Below are 19206 nucleotides of genomic sequence, written 5' to 3'. Positions count from 1 at the left end.
ATCGCCACGGCAACCGTCTCCGAGGTACCTGGTGCCCAGGGTGGACAGTATCAACGTCTTCTCCTAGAGTTTTGGCGAAAATTGTGATCGAATTTGTCGAAACTCGTTGCTCGGGGGTTTTTGGGGTCACTGAATACGAATATCGATACGGCAACCGTCTCCGAGGTACGTGGTGCCCAGGGTGAACGTTTCCACGTCTTTTTCTGGAATTATCTTGAGTATTATCATTTTTACCTCAATTAAAGTATATTGTTCTTAATTCAATCACAAATTCGATCACAATTTTCGCCAAAACTCTAGGAGAAGACGTTGATACTGTCCACCCTGGGCACCAGGTACCTCGGAGACGGTTGCCGTGGCGATATTCGTGTTCAGCGACCCCAAAAACCCCCGAGTAGCAAATTTTTTATTTAGTGTCTCTTGGAAGTGCACTTGCAAAATGCATATTATTAATGCCATAATGCATTTTCAAAAAATTAATTAATCAATTTAGTTCACAAAGTTTGTAGGCGCTCTTACGAAGCGAATGCAAAAAACCGCATTAAAATCCGTCTTACTGCTCAAAAAATCGACAGTCCATTGCTTTATTTCCTCGACTACTTGGCGCGGGCCTTTTGCGCCACTCGAACTGACCTAGAGCCCTGAATACTTATAAAGAACCTGCATGAAGATATCCATATGGTATAATATTTACACTTACTAGTTCATTAACGTTACCATTGATCTATTTAGTTACTGAATTCATCACTCAAATTTGAGCTATGCCAGTTTTAGACAGAAATTTTCACTACACGAAACATTTTGTCGTTTGAAAATTTGTTTGGGTAAATCGAACCACCTTTGTACCGCTCGCAGCCATAACCTTTAATTTAATTCAAAAATACGGCCACAACTGGTACTGAACTGATCAAAACCGATAAACCTACCCTGCTGTATATTTTTGCGCATAGATTCATTTAAATCATAGGTACATATGTATGTCATGAAGACGTGCACAGATTCGTATAACTCTATGACACTATTCTAACATATTTATACAAAAGTGTTACGAGAGATAAATTCAGGAAAGTAGAAAGAAAAAAAAACCAACACTTTAATTACTGTTAAGCGTTAGTTTTAAAAAATAATACATATTGTATAATATGTACGTACATCTAAAAAAAAAAAATTTGGTTCACATTTCTATTTTCCAATCAAATTATTTTTCCAAACTATTCATTCAAACCTGAACAATAAATAATGAATTTATGTGAGTCGTTAAACATGCAAACAATAAAAATATCGCAGAGATATTTTTCACGTTAAAAAAAAAGAACTATATGAAATGGTATGACGTTATTATGAAAGCAAACGTACATTTTCGTACTGAATCATACTTCAATGTAGCTATTTGTAATGAACGAAGAGCAGTGAAATCACACAAAATGATTTCATTAATTGCGGTTGCGGAAAAACCAGTCGTCTTAACTTCTAGAAGAGATAGCTTGACTAAAAACATTCGTAAAAACTTGGGAAGGTAAGAAATCTCGTTGATACTTCGAAGATATCATCTGTTTTCTATCGAATGTTTATGCAAGTCTCTCAACGAACGTCAATGGGTTAAACTTATATATGGGATAGGAAATAGCGAAATATTAAATTTTTTCAGAAAATTATCGTTGTATATATTATTAATGCAGAATCCTTCCAGTACTTCATTACCTGCATTGTCAAGGTTCTTCGATTTACTTTCATGGAGTTGGCCATAAGTAGAATCAGAAAACGGGGCTTTTCCGTGATGAAAATCAGAAATTTTTACACTCGTTGTGAATAATTTTTACAAGGAAACTATCTCAGGTCGATTTCACCGATTTTGATGTAGTTCATATACTCGTATGCCGTATTGCATAGAAAACTAAGCGACACGAATTTTTTTTTATCGGCCATTAAATACTTTAAGGGGGTGAAACTGCCCTCCAAAGATGGAGGTGTCAAGCATCAATTTCGTTCTTCCATGCACAAGAACATAATATTTTTTTACCGAACCAACTGGATAAAATTTTCTTAGAACGAGAAATAGAAAATGTGATTTTATCAATTAGAAAAAAATTGAGGGAGTCAACCACTCCTAAATACGATTAAATTTATGCCAAAAATGGTCAAATTTAATTATAAAAATGTAGAAAAAAATTCATACTGCAAAAATACAAATTTACGTGTTTTTGGATTTTTCTAAAGGAAAAAAAAAATATTAGACGGAAACTACTCCCCCGAACGCTCTTTTTTTTGTATGTATGCAAAAAATGGTCAAATTCAAGGTTTAAAAATCTGAAAAATACATTTTGCGTATAAACACCATGGATAATTGACGTGCAGTTTTCGAATTTTCACGAAAACAAATAAATAATGAACCCGAGTTTTTGAAGGTTTTAGAGTCGGATATGACTTCAACAATAACTTATCGCGACATAACACAACATTGCATCAGATCAGCTTCTACACGTGTAGAAACATTGACTGTACATTAGACGTTTTGATAAAGCGGCTCACGTTCAGTTTTATTTATGAGTTGTACGCCATCAGAACTACTTGAAAGTAAGCGTTCCGATTTTATAGAAAATTTAATATTTCATACGAGTTCACGTGTAGGAATCATAAATTTCTCATTCAGAAAACGGTCAAAGAATCCGTAAGTTTTTCGTTTATTCAAATTTTCTACAAGATATTCTCTTACGGAAATAAGTTGGTCAAAGACGACTTGAAAGAATATTTCTTGTTCTTTGTAATTCAGATAATATATCATTCGGATAGTCGAAAATTCGGATAACTGAACAGTGTGGGAAAAAACTGTTGTTTTCCTCAAAAATCTAAATCCAAAAAAGTTTGTGAAAAAAAAACAGCTTCAACCTCCATCATATTTATAATGAATGAATATTTTTAAAGTCGACCACAAAATTGAAGATTCCCAAAATGTGCATTTTCTATTTTGAAGACTTTTTTTAAACAAAGACAAAAAACAACTAAATGTTTCCTGATTCTATATGGGATAAATTAGTCTTGATTTGTTCTAAATTTTTTAATTCGAACTATAATTTTTACCAAAACTAGAACCTTCTGAAAAAAACTAACTATTGCAGAAAGAGTTACCGAATATATTAGTCGAACTCATTTTCGACGATTTTAACTGTAATCACCCATAATGTGAATGAAATTGTTGGAAAAGTAAAAGAAGGGAAGTTTTTTTTTTTTCTACTTCTACCTTTTTCGAAATTTTTTTATAATTTTGTACCGAAGATTACAGAAGATTCACATTACTTAATAGAATCGAAAATGAAATTCATTGTCACATCTATAAATTCTGTGTGCAATAATCAGTTTCATCTCATTAAGTCTTGATTGAAATCAGAGCTGATTCTTTCCATTTTCTGCTATCTGATTTTGTTGAAAAAAAAAAAAAAAAACATCACAATCAAAAGTGACGCATTTTTGAAGAAATAGCCCACAGGCGGACGTTTCAGTGTGCAAAGGGGTAAAATGGCATTCACGCAAAATTATGGAACACAGACACAACAGAGTGGTTGCGCAAGGAATAAAACATATATCGGTAGTACAACCTCAGTCTGGGAATTTTCATTTTTGAGTTTAGATTCGGAAATATCCCGACATTGTTTAAGGTGATAGTTCGAATTATTTCTATTTAACTTTGAGTAAAAACGAATATCTTTCTGGGTAATTTTTTCTTACAGCGAGTCATTCAGAGAAAAATAAATATCATAATTTAAAAACTGGTAATTCCTCTAAATTTTTGATAGTCAATTAGTCAAAATAAGTATACGCAAAAACAAAAAAAAAAAAAAAAAAAAAAAGAAAAAGAAAAACAAGTTGGATGAATAGAACAGGTTAGCTTTTTTATACATGTGATCCCGAAATCAGCTGTTCATAGTCGAAATACCAAACGTTACTTGAAGATTTTTAAAAATGACAAGCCACAAGTCGGCCCATATCAACATCATCTTTCCCCATTGAAACAAGACAAGTTTTGTACAAAACTCTTCTTGCATCGCTTTTCGTTCCTGAGTTATTCACCTTGAGATTTCTTGAAAAAAAAAAACCAGCAGGCAATGACTGTATGAATAAATTGTGCATAATAAAAATAATATGTACTCAAACCTGCACTAAAAACCTATAACTGGAAACTAATCGCTAAAAAATGTTCATTAATGAATTTAGTACAATATTATTATTGCAAACAAGTTGTATATAAAAGAAAAATAATCTGATCGCAATGATCACAATTCAAAAATGTTTATTGAAGTGAAATGCATTATGATGCCAAAGTATATGACGTGAATAGAATGTTCATTCAAGTTTTATCCTCGGCAAGATAGATCGGCACCATGTAAACCTAGTCTATTATTTCGACTATGAACAGCTGATTTCGGGATCACATGTATAAAAAAGCTAACCTGTTCTATTCATCCAACTTGTTTTTCTTTCTTTCTTTTTTTTTTTTTGTTTTTGCGTATACTTATTTTTACTAATTGATTATCAAAAATTTAGAGGAATTACCAGTTTTCAAATTATGATATTTATTTTTCTCTGAATGACTCGCTGTAAGAAAAAATTACCTAGAAAGATATTCGTTTTTACTCAAAGTTAAATAGAAATAATTCGAACTGTCACCTTAAACAATGTCGGGATATTTCCGAATTTAAACTAGTCTATTATAGATAAGAGTTATTCTAAAGCCATACATAAGACTATGAAACAAGATATCATGTTTACAAATGCAATAAACTTCGTTTCCAGTTAAGAAAAAGCATTCTAATTCAGTCTTAAAATTGTTGCTTTTGTGGTTATTTAAACTTCAGTTTACCTAGAGTAATTTCGCAGATGGTGGTGATCATTCTTTCGTAAGGTATAACTCTGTTAATCCTGGTTAGAGATTTAACAATATATCTGTTAACTAATATTGCATAAAATTTAATTTTCAAATACTAGAATTTCGTCAAGACAAAGTTTGTCTTTTCAGTTCAACACGAGTGACTACAATTTTGGACAAATGACAAAAGTTATGGGACAAAGAATGTTTTAAGAATGGTAATGAAAATTCATAATTACTAATAATCTTCGTAATTTAACCAGTCACATGGTGTCGAACGCAAATACAACAGATTAGTGTTTAAACCGATTTATAAATCAACTTCTGGTCACTTTTGAGTGTTAATTGTCAAGCATTGGTAGAAAAATTTGATTTTGATACGGAAACGGTGGTTACCTGACTGCTGTACAAATTTTGAAACGATTTAATTGAGGACTACAGCGGAATCGTAGTTACAGTTCCCAAAATCAATTTCCACAGACTCGATTCAGGGTGTCTACTTTTTGCGGTTACCAGGAAATCATGAGGTTGTTTCAGGAAACAAATAAGGATTTTTTCATGAGCTTTTTGATGATCCACAACTATATTACAAGCCTTAGAAATACGCGCCGTAAATATAACAATATGTTCCGTACATAGGAGGAAAAGCATATTTTCTTTAAATCGATCTATCTATACAAGAGACTCAGAATTAAAAAAAAATGCTAATGAGTATGAATATTCCGTATATTGCTAATATCTGACTTACTAATCAACCAATTCATTAATAAAATCTCATGACATTTCTTGACTTTTTGAAGGGGTGCATTGAATTTCATGACATTTAAGAATTCTCATGTTTTTTCAGGTCGTTAGACACACTGTCGATTTCACGTGGCCATGAAGTCAACAAATCTTATTTTTCAACAAAACATTTAGACATAATGTTTCACTTCTACGCCGTTGTCATTTGTTTCCACAGTTATTTAAAATACTGTGGTAGATACGCTCGTCTTGCAACAGATCGAAACAATTACAGACTAGTATCCCTAGAAAGGTAAGTGCAGTAGGGTAATTCTCCATTAAATGGAAATGGTTTAAAATTTTGAGCCCCGGTCACTTAAAAATTTTTTCCAAGTGACTTCTTTTACCATAAAACTATTGACATTGTTACTTTGCAATTCGTCATCTGGTGGAAAAAAATCAAACTAATGAAACTAGGCTGACAGCTGACCGTTGATCGTGTTTTTTCGCGTGTTGATGGTAGAACGGGTATATAATTGATTGCATTTCATAAATTTATGTGACATATGTTATTTGAAATGCCAAAAATTACGGTTTGCCTCTATTAAAATTAAAACCTTAGGTTATGTGGTGCTAAAATGACACCGATAATCAGGCTCTGACGTCATGAGGGCATTTTCTATTACCCAAAATCTTTTGTTTTCTCACTCATTTATTTCGATTAATGAATTATCGAATACCTATTCCAAGGACTTACGATATTACTGTTTACGTTATTTCTTTTCTGACGACCAACTTGCAATGGAAAAAAATGGCCAAAACATAAAACAGCACTCAAACTTTCGAGAAGGAATAATTTGAAGCTCTATCGTCAACGATGACGGGAAATTTTCGAATTGAAATACCAAAATTAAAGGTTCCCATAATGCGCCACTTTACGAAATCATTCGTCATCGCGAAATTAATGAAAGAACATATTTCAAGTTTCGTATTTCCATTTTCTATTGTACGTCAATTACGTTAGAAGTATGCGCTCCGAGTTATGGATAGAATACTTTACTTGCACACTTTGCTTTATTGTTATTTCAACTTTTTCATTTTTCAATTAATTAAGACGTTATATCTCATTGCAATAATAATTATTAATTTCATGCATTTTGTACGAAATATTTACATAACGGTATAGTTACCAGGATTAAATTTCTATCAAACGCATACCTAGTTTCTTCGTTGAAAAGTACTACAACAAAATGTTACTTTCATGTACGAAGCTAAGGACATGTGAGCGCAGCGTGGTAACACCACGATTCTTTCCTGAAGACTCCAAGACGAATTATGTGTCAGGACTAAAGCGATATGATAGACAATTCGAAATTCAGTTATGGGCATTACGAAAACTAAGGTTTCTAAATCTCAAAACTATTTTAACACTAGATGATCGTACTACATCGTTAAGCACACTATTTTAATCGAAAATGCTAATGGAATCGATAAAATTCCACAGTCTTCCAATATTTTTCGGCTGCATCTATGATTATGCCAATAAATATTTTCATCTAAACTCATACACTTCTCGATGCGGCCTCAAATTTTTATAAAAATCAAGGAACTTGATGTGGGCAGAAATCGATTTTTATAAGTAAATAATCTTTCTTTGCAGAATTTCAGTTCCACGAAGTGTTTCTACCCATATTTTTGGACATGCGTCACGGTCGCTACAATACATTTCAGATATGGGGAAGTGTGTTGCAAATTAATACGTGTATAATGGTATGAATTGTAAAGATTCGTCAATTTTTAGAAATGTAACAGATACGATTCAAATGACGGTTAAATATTATATCTCCCAACAATGAATTTTCTCGTAACTAATGATACTGCACATATCATTTATTTGACGGCTTGACCGTCTTGCGTGTGCTTCCCATCGGAAGCGTAAGATTCCAACATGCAAACATTCATCTACATACATTCTTACATCGGGTGCTCAAGAGACGAAAACTTTCTATTGGCGGTTAAACATGGTAGAAATCTATCTGATATCGAGGATATGTAATGAATTTGTGGGTATGACGTGGTTGTCTTTTGACCATTACATTATATAAAAATTAGGGCGAGAATATTCTCACTCTTAATTAAATTGAAGTGCTGGAACAAAGACGTTTGCAAAATGTTTCATTTCTTAAATCATATCACAATCAGCCATTTAATAGGCAACGAATCTGTAGGAATGCTACATGTAAGACAATTTTCCTATAGAACCTTAAAGTTGTAGAATTGGTTTCTATATGAATTGATCATCGTATAATTGTGCGTGAAACTAGTACGGATAATTTGCAGATTGATGACGGTATCTTGTAGACACTAAATACGAATAGAACTATGTCTTGTGCAGTGGTATTTCTTTCCCAATAAACAAATCAGCGTTATGCACTATTCCACCTGATACAAGCCGTATCAAATATTCATTTTCACTCACCTGTTCGAATCCTCCCAATAATTCAGTTGTGTCCATCGCAGAGTTGACAGATATAGATCGGAGTTTCTGGCCAGCGAGTTTTGCTAGAAGTTGCACCAAACTGGTCTTTCCGCAGCCACTTCCTCCCACCTTTATAATCGCAATGAATAGTGAAATTGACAAAAGAAAAAAGATTTAATTGAAAATCTCTATTTGTATTGTGAGCCACATGGTATAATTGCAACTTGTGACAACAGTGTGAGAACATACTAAACCGAATTGAGTACAGGCTGTTTTACCGGTAAATTTGTGTATTTTACTTCAATTCACGCATTCATAAAGACTTTTGAAGAAAAAACTATATATTTCTATTTCTGACTATAATGTGGTTTAACAATATTGATTATCTAAGTTAAATGCAAATTTTTCTCATTATCATATTATTTTACAGCAATCAAATCAGATCTGAGAATCGTGTGAGAACTCGTTTTCGTTATATTTTTTAAGTCTTTATAGCAAAATTATTGAAACACAGTTGTAGCTTATACAGCACACAACAATATACCACACCCAAATTTAAAACCAACTTCATTCTAAAATTAACATTTGTAATTCATCAGTATTTTAATTTCTGTTATTTCTGTCTAGGCTTATGCTGCTGGCTAAAACCTAATTGATGAGCTGATTACAGACTTCCAAGCTGATCCATCTCGATTGTCTGAGCAACAGTGACAAAGAGTAGTTTCAGTAGCAATTTTGTGAGTAGAAAAAAAAATGCAATTTTTGAGAATAACTATGCAAAAATGCCATCAGAAAAAAAAAAGTAACCACTTTTAAAGAATCTGTTTCTTCTCTTCATAAAAGTATGAAGAAAATAGTACCTGCAATTTATCCAGAATTTAACTGTATAGTGCAAATGAGTCCTTACATCAGAAAAAAAAAACATCTGTCAAGACCTTAATGAGCCTCGACAGGAAACGTATGCGTTAATTATTGTCAGCCTTTGATAATGATGCAGTACCAGTTAACTTTGGTAAAATCCAAAACAAGTCAAATATTTAACTCTGCAAATTCGGAAACCCAAGTATGCCGATAATAAGATACGAGAAGACATTTCAAGACCATGTGACAAAATGACGAGTACTTACTAATATTGACATCCAATTCATATTCACACATCTTATCAAGCTCTTCAAGGTTGCTGTTTGATTTCTCAGAAGCAGCAGAGTTTTCTCGTCATGTACACAAGTACTGCTGCGTTTCAGCGATACATCTCCAAGGTAGAATCTGTCTTGCGTTATGTACGTAATCGGCTGAACAGGAGGCAATGGATACTCGTTTGGAGAAAACATTTCTATGTACATGTCTCTGACCTATATAAAAAAATAAATTTAGTTGAAATCCACCTTTGGTGTTCGCATTTAGGGAGAAGCCAATCTTAAATGAGGTTACAATTCCATTGGTAAAGTTTGAATCCAACCATCGTATTAGTTTCTTTTAGCAATACACGCTCACATGTTCTAACTATATTCACGGGCTGAATTACAGATAATTCGAATTTTGTTAAAGGTGATTCTATACTTCAACCATTCTAGTTTCCATTTGTTTATTGCAAGATAACATTGTTTTGATACCCGAAAAAACTCAGAAAACCAGGACAAGTTCATGAATTTGACTCGCAACTTTTAAATTTCTTTGAAAGATTCGAGTTTTTGAAATGGATATGGATTATGTTCTGTTTTGTTACAATTTGCTGAATTTCAGTGCATGCAGTAGTCCTTATGAGGTTACGAAATAATGATTTAAATCCTGAAAATGCATCAGTTACATTATAATGTGACAAACGCCAATCACATTATGATCCAGTAAACCGTAATATATGTATATACGTAATACAGTTCGTCGCTATATATATATGAAAAAAAAATAGTCGATTTTTTTGGCCCACCCTAATATATATATATATTAAAAATATAATGTTAAATTATGTTAAAAATAGTGTGCATTGAAGTTTAACGGTGAATATCTTCTGAACAGTGAGGTATACAAAAAAATTGTAAGAGACCTTTTTTGTAGAGAATTCAATTTCCTACGAAAATATGATATATTTTTTTTTTTATAAATGGTAGATACCGAGATATGTATTTTTCTTCCTAGCCATAAGAAAAAAATAGAAAACTGTGAGGCGGAGGACCTTCCTATTAAAATTAAGAGCTCATACTTGGAGACAATGTTTTTGAGGTCTCTACCAACCAAGTTTTCGGAGTACAAAGTGAAAAAAAAAAAATAGTCGATTTTTTTTGGCCCACCCCAGTATAGATATTATATTATTTTACAAATTTAACTTTTTTATCATTTTGAAATTTGAAACTAGATTTTTATCAATATTTTTTTTTACATCAACATCACTAACTTCAACGTTGTAATTTTGCAGCATACAATTGATCTCAGCTTCGAAATCTGACGAGGAGGCTTATTTGGCTAAAAGAAATTATCTCTTTATTTACCCTCAGCTTATCTTCTCTAGTCCGCATCCTGTCTATATAGATTAAATCTACACACGTGCCAGGATTGTAAGTAGGGTGATCTCTGTTTTTTACATTGGCCGATTGAATTGTCACCTCGCACCATCGAGTTATGTCTCTGAGATTCATTTCCCATGGAGAACCACGATAACCCCAAACAGTACCAGCTTCTAGTGCCAATTTTGAATTGAAATCAACCATTTTTGACACTAGATCAACAGGAAGGTTAGGAAACTGAGCTACGACGATGAATTTCAGGTCTACATCTGACAAAGTTTCCATGAACACCTAAACAAACACATCAGCATTAGCAATAGGTGTCGGTATTCTTTTGTAATTTGAATGGGAAATTGAACATCGTTACTTTTTGTCAATTTGATTATGAAATATGCGAAATGATTTTAGTGAAGTACATGGAAAAAGAATAGTAAGATTATAGATAAGAGCTAAGGTATCGATGTTTCTTAACAAATTGCTTTGAAATGATAAAACATTTAGTACGCTCATTCAATTTCACTTAACGCTGGCTTATTTTGGTTAAAAAACTTTTTTCACAAATTCACTGAAACAACACTCAATTAACTGAGAAGGGACCCTGCTCAGGCGAATCGTCAACAATTTTTGTATTGTCTCAGTGACTTTGATATCCAAGAAACATTATTCATCATTACTGAGGTAAAGAATAAATCTTTCTACAATCAATTCAGTGTTGCAATTTCTTGATTAAGGTCAATATCAGTGCAGTTTTGAAAAAAGAAATATTTATTCATACCAATGTGAGAAATAAAAAAATATACTTGATATTCTGCCATTTTGAAGCAATTTCAAATTAAAAACCGATATCCTAGCGACCATTTATTTATTCGTTTATCAACAATCAAGCTCAATGTTTTCAGCATGATATTGTGAATTTCAAATTACTTGGGATTCGTAGCAGAGGATGCGAATAAACCGAATATACAAGTTGTTTTTGCTCATATTTCATGGAGGTACAACCTGGTGGAGCGGAATAATAATGTCTCAAGCCATAGCTTGAAACTAATCAAAGTATCGTGCGATAAGTTGATTCGCTTTAATTAATACGTTCAATTTTAACATGCAAACAGTGTCAATTCATGAAGAAATTTTAATTGGCCTACTGAGCAGAGCGTTTAAAAATGTAAGCTAGTTGTATGTGCAATAATGCTCAAATCAGTACACCGTTTAAGATTTACGTATGATCTTAAATTTAGCACTCACTTGGGTGAAACGATTTAGGAATGATTTAGGAAGACCTCTTCTTGCTCCACCCTGTCTCAAAGGATTTTGGCAAGCAAATAGCTTAGTTCCCGGTTTCACAATAAAGGTCCTTCCTAATTCCGGTACATACAATTCACCGCGGTGATCCAAGCAAGCATTCAGACCCTCCAGCACGGACTGAGAAGCCAAATTCAATTCGTCTAACAATATCCAGTGACCGGCTCTTAAGGCCTGAAGAAACGGCCCGTCTTTCCAAACAAATTCACCTCCTTTTCCACCCTCGACTGGTAGGTCAGCCCCAAATAAGTCGGACACGTCCTGCAAAATGTGATTTTACAATTAGATATCTATATATTCAATTATTCTCATGTCATTGAACTGTTTTTTATTTAAATTTAAATTTTAAACTGTCAAGAAAATTAAGCAATCTAATACTCTCTCAAATGTACATGTTCCAAAGATCCACGTCTGGTGAACTTTTTGTTCCACCTCATTATACTTAACGATTAGTAAAGTAAATAGAATTGTCGGTAACCCGCTTTACATGGCTATTCATTCAAAAATCAAGACAAGGACTTTAGTCAGACTGATGTTCATATATCTTGCTTCCAATAATGTATTGTAAGTATATTGCTTTCGATTGTAGGATATTGTGAATGATCTGGAAATATAAGGGTTCAAAGTAAAATTGAGTAATTAACTGCAGGTTTTAGCAGAATATTACATTTCGGGAGACCACCTGCCAGTGAAACAATACACATTGCCAATCTAAAAGTACTGTATTAATGCACGGCTTAAAAAACACAGTCGAGAATGAGTAACAGTGGGAAAGAAAATTGAAGTTCCTACACATTACGTAAATCTCAGAAAATTCAATATAACGGATGAGTAGTATATTGTACGTTGTATTCCCTTATATTCAAATCTTTTGTAGCAGTTTTAGATTACCACGTATATCATGCAAGTTACAAGTAAGCAAAGCATTGCCAATTAAGTAAAACGCACTACTTTGGTGCAACACTGAATAATGGAGACGTTGCTGGCACAAAAACTTTATACAGAATTATGATAAATATTCTATTACATACAATGGCATAAGAATTATGAGGTTGAGATTTTCAACGTTACTATTTTGACGTATGTTCACGAAAAATAGATATTTCGTAACTTAAGGATTACCTGAAGTCCAGTAAACTCTAATAAAGCAAAAGATACTCATATTTGGCAAACTCGAGTCCTTTAGTCACTATCAAGTTGTGAAACAGTGACGTTTGAAAAATATTTCTTAACAGTAATATTACTAACTTCAATGCCCTTAAAAACTATATCACGTAACTGATTGACGAGGTAGCACATACTCAAGACTGCATATACCTTACAGGGGATTCCACGTTTGTAAGTGGAAAAAACATGTATTATTTCCTAACAGTGTTGACAAAATTTTAATCAAGAATACCGACCGAGAAAAAAAATTTTTTTTTGGATTTCGGTCTAATGCTTGAATTCTGATTCCAGACATCGAAAAACACTTAAATATCCATTTTTAGCTTTTAAAGTTTGCTTTTGTCTGATTTACGTCGATAAATACGTTTTAAATATTTTAATTCATTTTATGAGCAATAGATGGTAGCACTTTGATTATCCCAATTGCAAATTGCATATTATAATTATTTATCACAATTCTTGAATAAAAAAGATTTTGATGTTCCGCAAAAACTTTTCTGATCGTAATTTAAAATACAATTATAAAAAAAATATAAAAATCAGTCGTTTTTCTTGAAAATTTTAAAAATTGCTCTCGTTTCTACAAAAGCAAACTTTGATCAGAAAATTATTTTTTCCCTTATTTGTAACGTAGGAGAAACCAAAATTTCACATGCAGAAACCAAACCTTTGAAACCTTGTTCAGACCTTTGAAATTTTTTCCATAATAGTTGGAATTTCTAATACAATGTTTTGATGGAAAAATTAAATAAAGTGTAAAGCCTCCCCCACTTTCGTCCGTCGTCATAATAAACGACGCTTTTAAGCATATAAAATATTGTATGACGTAGTAAGAAATTTTACTCACAGTTTGTTCACTCAAATTTATACGGACCAATTTATGACCCGAAATGTTGGCAAGGGCTGAAACTAGACTGGTTTTTCCAACTCCAGGACTGCCTTCCAAAAGCAGGGGTTTACTCAGCTGTAAACTTCGCAGTAACATTACAGTGTTTAAACCAGTTGTCGGAGCAGTAAAAGTAAATAACTCGTTGCTTGGTGAAGCAGGTCCTCTTGGAATAAAAAATGGCTTAATCCCAAACCCATTCTCGCTATTATCAGCTACTATTTCATCAGTTTCCAAGGACGAGTCGATAGATAGTCTCGATTTTAGTACGTTTGCAATTTGTGCTATTAAAAATTGCCGACAGCTGTCTTTGAAGTCCTTAAGCTTCCTCGTACTGAAAAAGAAAAATTATTTGCATTTACATATTACATTTTCAAATATCTTTTAAATGTATTAGAATTAAACAACATAAATAATATATTGACAGATACTTGTGCAACTTTTTTTTAGAGTTATGCAGTTTTCTCCTGTTTTTAGATTATTAATAAAATTTTCACTCTGTTGATACGAAACTCAATATCATCTGAACTATTTAGGAAATGGACTGAGCCCTTGAAATACCTTTCCGAATTTATAACTACCAAGTTTGAGCAAAAAACCTATAATTTGGATCGTTTCACAATATTTTTAGGCATGTGTTTCAAAATGTATCTGTTTAAGGATCAAATTATTGACTATTTAATGATTATATCTAGTTAACCAATTATTGAAGAATTAGAAAAAGTACGTATTGTTTTTCAATACAATTGATTGACTAAGATTGAAAAAAAAACATATGAAGCTGCAATGTGAAGGCATTTACAAATAAAAATTTACAAATACAGTTAGTGTAAAAGTGCCGAAATCGATGATATTTGACCTCAGATATTATTAAGATCCTCTGAAATGTCCTAACTTGCGTTTGCAGGTAGTGAGTTTGTACTGTGCTTTAGATTGTTTGTAAAACCTTGTATGATGAAATGGGTCAACAACAGTAGCGACTATATCTTAAAGAATCTAACATTACTTTTATGACTACGCCAGTCTTTTATTTCCTTCTTTCAATAACTACTTGATTTCTTTTTTTTTTTTCATCAAACGTACTGCCAGTATCTGGTGAATACAATTTTACTTTGTATGCAGAAACATAGAATACAACGGATCGCGTTAGTAGATATCATTTATTCTGGCCAAATTTATATCACTGTAGAAAATTCATTCTCAATTTAAAGAACAATTCTCAGGAACAATGTAGTACATACTCTAAATATGTCACTTTTACTTCTTTCAAGTATAACTGTAGAAAGCAAATCAGCACAAATCCTCAATGTGTCTTTCTGTTAGGTTGCTGTAAAAAATCGATTGGATAAAATATTCCTAATCTTCTAACTCACAGGAAAATTGTTTCAAAATTCACCCTCAAGTGATCATTGAAGAATTCATCCTGACTTACAGCCCTTAACATTGAGCACTTTGACAAAAGATTGGCAATCCAAATTGAAAAAAGATTTCTTCATTAATCTTCGAACTAGTATATCTAATGTTTTAAGGGGATCCCCAACCTTCATTTCCAGCTATATGAAGCCACGATGTCCCAGAGCTGAAACTTTTCATACATGGGGCACTTTTTATGTGGAATTCAACCATCAGAAAATAAAAAATGAAACGTTTGTATTAAGGTTTGTCTCATTTATTTTTCATCGGAAAAGTGAGATACCGCAAAATCTATACGATTGATTTTTCGAAATCGAATGTACAACCCATAGAAATTCTCAAATTTTTAAATTAATTTTTGGTATTTTTGATCAAACATTCAAAACATGACATTGAAGCATCGTTAGTACCTCCGCGGTCAAACCGGAATAATTGCGTATTATATACATTCGCGTTTACTGTACTTCATCTACCTGTATCACACCAGTCAGTCGTATAAATGCCCGCAAAAAGAAAGCATGTTTCGTAATTTGAAAATTTAGTGCAAAAGAGATAAGAGAAATATTAATTGTACCACTCAAATGAAAGTCGAGTCCACGTGTGGAGCAAGCACAGACGTTTTGGAGATTGGTAAAGAACCACAACTCAATCAGCGGCGTTAGAATATTCATATATATAAATTAGATATTATAAAACATGTATCATCAATTTCAATACTGATTTTTTTCCTGAAATTCATCCTTCTTATGCATACAATATTCAAAATGCCATCTGCATATAAGATTTATGACAATGTTTGACTGTAGCAATAGGGTTTAGATATCAATATATAACGAGTCTTACGGGCTACATGAGTAGGCAGTCATTAAACAGTATATTTTTCAAGTGAAAAAACAATATTTCAAAGGTAAAAAAAAATACATCAACAATGACAAAAATTAATTTAAAAATTTGAAAAACTTTGTACGTATTGTAAATTCGATTTTGAAAAATCAACCGTATGGATTTTGCGATACCCAATTTTTTTCGATGAAAGATAAATTAAACAGATCTTACCACAAATGTTTCATTTTTTATTTTTCGATAGTTGAATTCTGCATAAAAAATATTCTGTATTAAAAAAGTTTCAGCTCTGGGACATTGTTGCTTAATATAGGGAGAAATGAAGGTTGGGAATCCCCTTAAGGACGAATAGGCCATTTCGTTCAAATTAAAAGATAGGAAAAGAGAAAACTGATTTTTGAGATAATCTCTAATGTTATCATTTTTCCAAAGATAGTTGACATGAGTATAACAACATCCTTATTATATGATACAAAAAACTTAAACTCTGGCATTTATAATCAGATTTTAATGTTTTTGGGCTCATTTTCTGATCAAAATAATAGTGCTGTATAGTGTCACTGGCTTACTCGGTGAAAATTACTTACCCAGTTAACTAGCCGTAAGTAGAAACAGCTGATGAAATATACAAACCGTTTTAACCAGTTAAGCCAGCTAAGTTATATAACACTACCAAATAGATTTTTAGCGCTTACCTGAAATAAATAATTACGAATTGTTATCACCAGAGTGAATAAAAGTAGATTGTGTAAATACTGTACAACAGATCTTTGTCAATAATTACATTTACGTATTAAAACTGTACGATAATTTACGGTTTCTTGGATGTTTTTTAAATAATTTTTCAGGATCTAGTTAGTGACAAAAATGAGCTCAAAATCACCAAAGTCGGATGTGATTGATCTGAAAAACAAATTTAAGCCTTTTCAAAATATAATTTTGAAATCTTTTCTCAAATTGTCGATATCTTGATTAGTGTTTCTCTAATTTGTTCAGAATCTATAACCACTGAGATGTCAGTTTCTAAGCCCATCAGTATGAAACTTTTTCAAATATTGCCTCTCCAAATATCCCAAAATATCTTGTTTTTCGGTGCATTTGTGCAAAAAGAGGTAGGTAGTTTTAATAAAATTTCCATTGAAACCTCCTCGACACACAACGAAATGTGATGAAATTTTAAGTATAATTCTGTTTTATCTGTTTTCATTAAAATTTGATTTCAATTTTTGATAAGAAAATAATCTGCATTCAATTTTGAAAGCAGTCATGAAAGTTATTTTTCAGGAACTTCATTTACAAAGTTGATGTGACGACGAACTTCCTATTCAACTCCTGTAAAGGAAACTTGACGAAACGAAGCGCAATTGAATATTGTTTTCAAAAGATTTGCTTTCCACGAGAATTGTATTACGAACACAAAAGAAAAACCATTCATTAGACATTGCAAAGTATTCTACACGTTCTACACTGGCTGACATGCCTAGGCGAATGCCCACGTATCTCTCATCATTTCCTTGTCTACTGGCTTGCTCTTAGCTCCCTCAATCCTACTACTCAATTTATATGACCCAACAATTTTCTTGGTCTGTCTTACCAATCACCTATGCTTCCTTATCCATCCTTCGCTTATTTAAAAACAGCCAACAATATTCTAATATACAAGGAAATTGCATTAACAGATTAGATTATTGTTAGATCTTGTAACTCGAATCAAATGAAAATGACTCTAATAATGGATATCATTCAAGATTAGTTTCACAGAAGTTCTAATAATGATACATATGAATATCAGGTACCTTTCCATTCCCGTCAAGCCTGACCCAACACTATCGACATAAGTTAAAAGTGCTCCGTGGTAATAAGCGTCGGCTATGTCCAATCTTGACAACTTATTTCGCTTGTTAGTAGAAACATTGATAAAATCAACCCAAGTAAGAATGTCGCGTATGCTAACAGTGAATCTCCTTCCGATTTCCGAAGCTGTTAACCAATCAACAAAGTCGAGCATTCCAGTAGCAATTGCATTCTTTTCAACACTCCAATTGACGACTAGATTGTGTTCGATAATAGCTTGCAAATCATTTCTCTCTGAACACCCTTCGCACCAAATTTCCGTAAAACGATTTCTCAATGCCGGCGATAATTCTTTCTTTCCATAATCACCACCTGGGTTCATAGTCCCTGAAATAAATATTCACATTGTATGAGATTTGATTAGTGTGACTAAACAAGAATTTACAATCGTTGGATACAATTTTGTCCACATGAAAATCATCATCAGTCATATTACGCTAATATTCATGAAGTATGGATATGTGATGAATTATAACTGATTGTAAGACCAATTTTCTGCTTACCAATGAAGTGAAAATTTGCATGAGCAACAATAGTGTGATTATCCTGATCTCCTATTTGACCTTCTTTTTCTGTATCCACACCCCTCTCAGTCAACAGAAGACTACGTTCGGGTTCTGTAAAAAAATTTCATGTTGTCGCCTTAAATTCGAATGAACAGAAATGAAATTGGTAAGGAAATCCAAGAAGCTTTAATTATTGACTCCAGACACAACCAGGATATTGTATTTCAGCCTTGGTAACTTAATGGCTCTATGAAGCGCTTGCATATTTGTGGTAGAAGCGGTAGGGTCATCAGAAACATGACCAATTTTAGTTGAAAAAGAAATCCATTGTGTCTTAAAGTAATGTCAATGACTTAATAAATACTAATTTCGTGCTGACATTCAACCTTTCATTAGGAAACAAGATAGAATAAGGATGGTAAGAAATATTCAGTGTAAGTCTGAATATAATCAACCAAAGTTTACATATTTTAACATTTCATGTTGACAATTTTAGCATTTCACGCAATATGAATGGTTAAAACTTAGATTTTGCAAGTTTTCAGAATTTTCATCTTCACTCGGTACATGATTTCTCATCCCAATGTCCCATCTGAATCAGTCGAGACACTTTTTTCAAATTTAGAATATAAAACGAACCAGAATGTCTGTTTCCAGGTCTTTCTTATTTTTAG

The 19206-nt window shown here is 32.6% G+C and overlaps 1 protein-coding gene across 1 annotated transcript in view; it reads right to left on the bottom strand.

The window, feature by feature from the left end:
• Positions 1-19206, bottom strand: part of LOC124180517 (midasin) — a 120120-nt gene that overhangs the window by 87765 nt on the left and 13149 nt on the right. The window contains exons 10-16 of the mRNA XM_046566144.1: positions 18530-18643; positions 17969-18353; positions 13878-14250; positions 11807-12124; positions 10550-10855; positions 9191-9415; positions 8064-8192 (exon numbers count right to left, since the gene is read on the bottom strand). Of these exons, the coding sequence (XP_046422100.1) occupies positions 8064-8192; positions 9191-9415; positions 10550-10855; positions 11807-12124; positions 13878-14250; positions 17969-18353; positions 18530-18643 (1850 nt within the window). The remainder of the gene's footprint in view (positions 1-8063; positions 8193-9190; positions 9416-10549; positions 10856-11806; positions 12125-13877; positions 14251-17968; positions 18354-18529; positions 18644-19206) is intronic.

The sequence above is a fragment of the Neodiprion fabricii genome, chromosome 1 (assembly GCF_021155785.1).
Source record: "Neodiprion fabricii isolate iyNeoFabr1 chromosome 1, iyNeoFabr1.1, whole genome shotgun sequence".
NCBI lineage: Eukaryota > Metazoa > Arthropoda > Insecta > Hymenoptera > Diprionidae > Neodiprion > Neodiprion fabricii.
Note: the sequence above shows the minus strand (reverse complement) of the source record. Positions and strands in the feature narration are given on the sequence as shown.